General features: G+C 34.0%; 1 protein-coding gene across 1 annotated transcript; it reads left to right on the plus strand.

Annotated features, from left to right (window-relative positions):
* Nucleotides 1–1,403: 1,403 nt before the first annotated feature.
* Nucleotides 1,404–3,855, plus strand: LOC132743493 (proton-coupled folate transporter-like). Its single transcript, XM_060732011.1, has 2 exons — nt 1,404–1,591; nt 2,141–3,855. The coding sequence occupies exon 2, from the start codon at nt 2,238–2,240 to the stop codon at nt 3,750–3,752; it is 1,515 nt and encodes a 504-aa protein (XP_060587994.1). The 5' UTR covers nt 1,404–1,591; nt 2,141–2,237; the 3' UTR covers nt 3,753–3,855.
* The last annotated feature ends 1,133 nt before the right edge of the window (nt 3,856–4,988 follow it).

Below are 4,988 nucleotides of genomic sequence, written 5' to 3' on the forward strand. Positions count from 1 at the left end.
ATTGTTATTTGATATATCATCCATTTATGATAAAGAAATTGTGCGGCCATTTTAGTGGTCATTTTAAATGGCCAGTTCAATGGTCAAGATCAAGTTTTTCAATTTGATATCCACCTTTATCGGATTCAGCATACATTAAATAGTAAAATACACCAAGATACCACATGTACTACAAAATGCCTCTAGCATCTTATAGGGAGCCAAATTCTCAAAATCAGTCCTGTCTATCACATACACAAGCATAATTATATCAATGTTTGTGCGAAGCTCTTGTATTTGTGTGTAGCTCTTTCTGAAGGCCATTATTTAAAGCAGCAAGCATCCAGATTCATGCTTATATTCATGAAAATTTTTAAGATGTATTTAAAAGTTTAATATTGTGAAGTGAAGAAAGAAAGTTATTTACACATTGCAAACGGCACTTACAATACACATAAATAACCAAACATCCACGTAAATAACAAAAACAGGTCAAAATATACATAAATACCTCTTACTGAGTTAGCAACGCAATAGAATTATAGTGATTGATACAACAAAATCAGCCATTAATCGCTCGTAACATGTAAATAATTAATTAAATATTGAATCTGTTTACTTTTCTTAAGATCTTAATACATTTTTCTAGAAAGTGAATTTTGTTTTCATCGCAATTTTTCTCCTTGTCTATACTTTGCCGCTTTATATTACAGGACACAATATAATGTACGTTTTCTCGCTGTTACTTTTATTCAAAACCATAAAAGCAATGATTTTTTGCATTTTCAACAGGAATAAATTTTGTCCGGTAAATTGATTTTCCGGTAAGTATGAAGGATCCCAGTACCGGAGCTGTCATACTTCTGAGATGTATTATTCCTTTGCAAAATTAGAACTTATGCATATTTAAGGAATTCCACTTCTTCGCTGCTGCTGTAAGAAATTTAGAAAAAAAATTATTCACACTTTTATACCTAATATTTCAATTATACTAATAATTGAGTCACATTTGCATGCATTGTTAGTGAAAGTTTATTCGGGTATAAAGATATAAATCTCTAAATTATGTCGATTTGCAGACGACAATAGTAATATAAAAATCACGAAATCGAATACTAGTACTTGAAAATGGACAATGCCGAATTTTCCCCGAAAAGGGATTTCATATGATTGTTGTCTGAAAGCCTTTTTATGAGACCAAATAGTACATCATCTATGTAAATATAACTTGTATTGTATTTCGCTCATATTCTTTTGTGTTCTATTGTCTCTCTAATCAAAATTCAAATATCGTCAACCAGGCAATATGTTTAGTAATAAAAGAGTTGTTTACAGCATTACCGCAATTATTAGTTCTATTGATGGGGCCCGCTGAAAAGCAATATTTGCATACAGAAGACTTCGAACTTACGCTGAAGCTACTCTATTGGAAAAATCGGACGCATTCTTTTAGAATATATTCTGAATAAAACGCCGACTGTTATACGATGCATCTGAATAGAAGTCTTCGATTATTGGATCATTTTCTTTCTCACCGGTATAAAAGAGCAGCAGTAAATGAAATCAGACCATCGATATTGTTGAGCTAGTTGACGAAATTTCACCACAACAGGTAAGTTGCTAATTTTATTGGCTACTTTTGGTTTTATCTCTTTTTCCGTTTTATTATTTTATGGAAGTCTTAAACAAAAAAGTGTTGTTTTTTTCTTACTTATAAGCGTGTTACAATTTTGTAATTTTGAATTTTAGTAAGTACTAAACAGAGAGTATTATTACTTAGTTATTAACAACATAAATATCATCGTGTTTTAAATTCCTTCATTGATTCCTAACGTTGTTTTTTTCTTAAGGTTTATCCAGAAGCTTCATTAAAAGAGATCAAATAGCTTTTATTCTGTGCTTTTGGTTCTGATTAATAACTGATGACCTTTCTAAAAAGATAAGCACATTCAAGAGAGAAATATATGTTTTCTACTATGATATATGCGAGAAAGAATTAAGTCAATACACAAATGAACAAATCTGTGTTATTTTAGTACTATATTAATAATGTTAAAATTATTTTTGAATATCTATTTATCGTTCTAATGAATATAAATATCCATGACATTTTGATAAAAATAATAATCTTTATTTAATGTCTTCTTTCCTCATTTTACAGATGGCGATTTTTGAGAGCTTTGGAACCTTACACTTGCTAATTTGTTACTCTAAGCAGGACATTCTCATATTGGCAAGAACTTGGTGAAACATTCAAGATGGAGTTTAGGTATAAAGGCTGGTTGTGCTCCATACCTATTATGTTGGCAGAGCTAATATTCTTCGTATACAAGACCGGAGAGTCTATGCTAGACGCCACCATCAGACCGTACATTATCCGTGTCGTCTGTCATTCAAGATTCCCGACGAACGACTCATTGTGTCGGAATTTAGATGCATTTCCGGTCCTTGAGGATGAGATCCAATCAGAAGCGGGCAATTATCTCATTTATTATCGGATGTTGGTCAACTTTCCCGCCATATTTTTGGGACTCTTTTGTGGCGCGTGGAGTGACAAATATGGACGAAAGATTCCGATGATGTTGCCAAGTCTAGGCAGCGTATTTTCAGTTTTGATGTACATGATGAGTTTAGCGTCGCCTGATCATGCTATAGTATTTGTACTTTTGGGGGCCCTCGTGCAAGGTTCGTTTGGAAAAAGTTCGGTGATTACAATGGCGGTTAACAGTTATGCATCTGACATCACTGATAAAGACGACAGAACACGGAAGCTCGGTAAACTTTTAGCCATGAACTTTTTTGGATTATTTGCAGGTGCCCTTTTGGCGGGAATCTTTCAAGACACCTCTGATATTCCCGCTACATTCTGCACCGTCGTATTTTTACATGCAGTGGTGGTTTTGATAACAATTATATGCATGCCAGAAACTGTACCACTACAAGTTGAAAGGTCTGATGCTGAAATATCCAAAGGTCGAGGTCGAAAAACCTTCATCTGCGACAATATTAGAGAATCATTAAGTGTGCTTGGCAGGAAACGGACAAATCATGGCCGAAAGCTTATTTTGATACTTTTTATGATATCTCTGTTGAATCAAACTTGTAAGGTCGGAGAAACGGACATTACCTTGCTGTTCGTAACCCACAGTCCACTGAGCTGGCCGAAGTCATGGTATGGGTACTTGTTGTCGGTAGATTACGCTGTGATGGGCGTGTGTCTAATAGTTGTCTTACCAATTCTTTCTAATATATTGAATATGCCAGACGGTGCAATAGTAATAGTTGGTTTGCTGTGTAAAATAATCCGTCTTTTCTGGGCGGGTTTTATCCAAGAATCTTGGATGGTTTATGTGTCGGTCATAATAGGATCGTTTGCGGGAATGATAACTTCGGCAATTCGATCCCTGATGAGCAAATCTGTCGAGGAAAACGAAATGGGGAAAATGTTTTCGCTCCTTGCTAGCGCCGAGACCGCATCCAAGCTTCTTGGTACAGTGATATTTGTGAGTCTATACGGTGCGACGGCATTTTTCTTCCCCGGATTCGCGTACATAATAGAGGCAATTTTATACATGATTATGCTAATGATAATGGTTTTATATTATAAGGACTTAAAGAAGATTGGGACCTACGATTTGATTTCTGCTTTTACTGATTCTAATATCTATCGAAGTGAAAAGCAAGGATTATTACCTTGTAAGCAGCTGGAAGTTGTAGATGAATTAGAAGAGGATCCTTCTGTACCAACACCGCTTCCGGCGTATACACCGTAAACAACTGTAGGTCAAAATTATTATAAATTTGTCACAAGATACTGACATCTTGTATGAATTGATAAAACCAAATGTTATTTGTTCAGCATTAAAATGTTTGGCATTAGAATTCGTGTTATTGAATTTATCATTCTGTGAGCCTTTGTAGTCAATTAGTTTGTTCATAAAGTTTAAAAAACTTTCCCTTTACTTCTGCGGATTCAAATTTTGTCGATGACTTTTGGTTCCTTTATGTATAAAAAGCTATCCAGTAGGCCTAAGCTTACAAATGACTGATGGCTCTATACTTGGTTATAAGCTATTCACTAATTTAGCTGGTGCATTATTGTAGAATAATGCACCATTTTTCGTTCAAATGCTTAAAGCATCAGGCCTATTGGGGATCGTGATATTATTTCTACGCATTTGAATTCGAACCGTGAAAAATGCACTCAGAATAGATATCTATTTCCTAAACAAAATCTCACGGAGTTACCAAATATATCTATTTCCTTAACAAAATCTCACTGAGTTACCAAATATGAAGGACGAATGCAGTTTTAATCTTTTAATATAAAAAAAACGTTTACATCACTAAATAATTTTAAGATCTTTTTAAACAATTCAATTAAGCGCTCACCATTTTTGTCTTATATATTATTTTCCGACCCCAACTGAAAACAAAGTTAAAAGCCAATTCAGTGATAAAAAATACAGCGTCTATTTGCAGTTTAAGATCTCTTTCAGCGTTAACCATTTTGGTCCGCTCAAAGGTAATTCCTAATATACAGGTCCACCCCCTCTGTACAAATTCAAATGAGGTGTCAGATATAGCCATACCCCTGCAAAGCTGATAATGTTTATATCATAACATTTTTCAGAAGAAATGATTCAGACATTTCAAAAAAGAAAAAGTGAGTCAATCCTAGATGGTAGGGCTTGACAAAGAAAATAGTCACTTCCTGTTTTGGGCTTGCTTTTGTTTTGTTTGTTTTTTTGTTGTTTTTTTCTTGTTGTTTTCTTGTTGTTTTTTTCACCACTTATACCAGTATCAATTGTGGATTTTGTTAATGAATGTGAATCTTAAAAAAAACCAACAACAAACGGAAACAAGCAAGTGATCATAACCGTAAGAAGACATTTTACTTGAGTTTATTAGTTTTCTCCTATAATTAAGCACAAAATTAATAAGTGCTTTCAGCACTTTGATTTATTTGCTCTAGATATATCTTGCTTTACTCCAATAATGGATATTTC

Source organism: Ruditapes philippinarum, unplaced genomic scaffold (assembly GCF_026571515.1).
Source record: "Ruditapes philippinarum isolate M1 unplaced genomic scaffold, ASM2657151v2 ctg22519_1_1_1_1, whole genome shotgun sequence".
Lineage (NCBI taxonomy): Eukaryota > Metazoa > Mollusca > Bivalvia > Venerida > Veneridae > Ruditapes > Ruditapes philippinarum.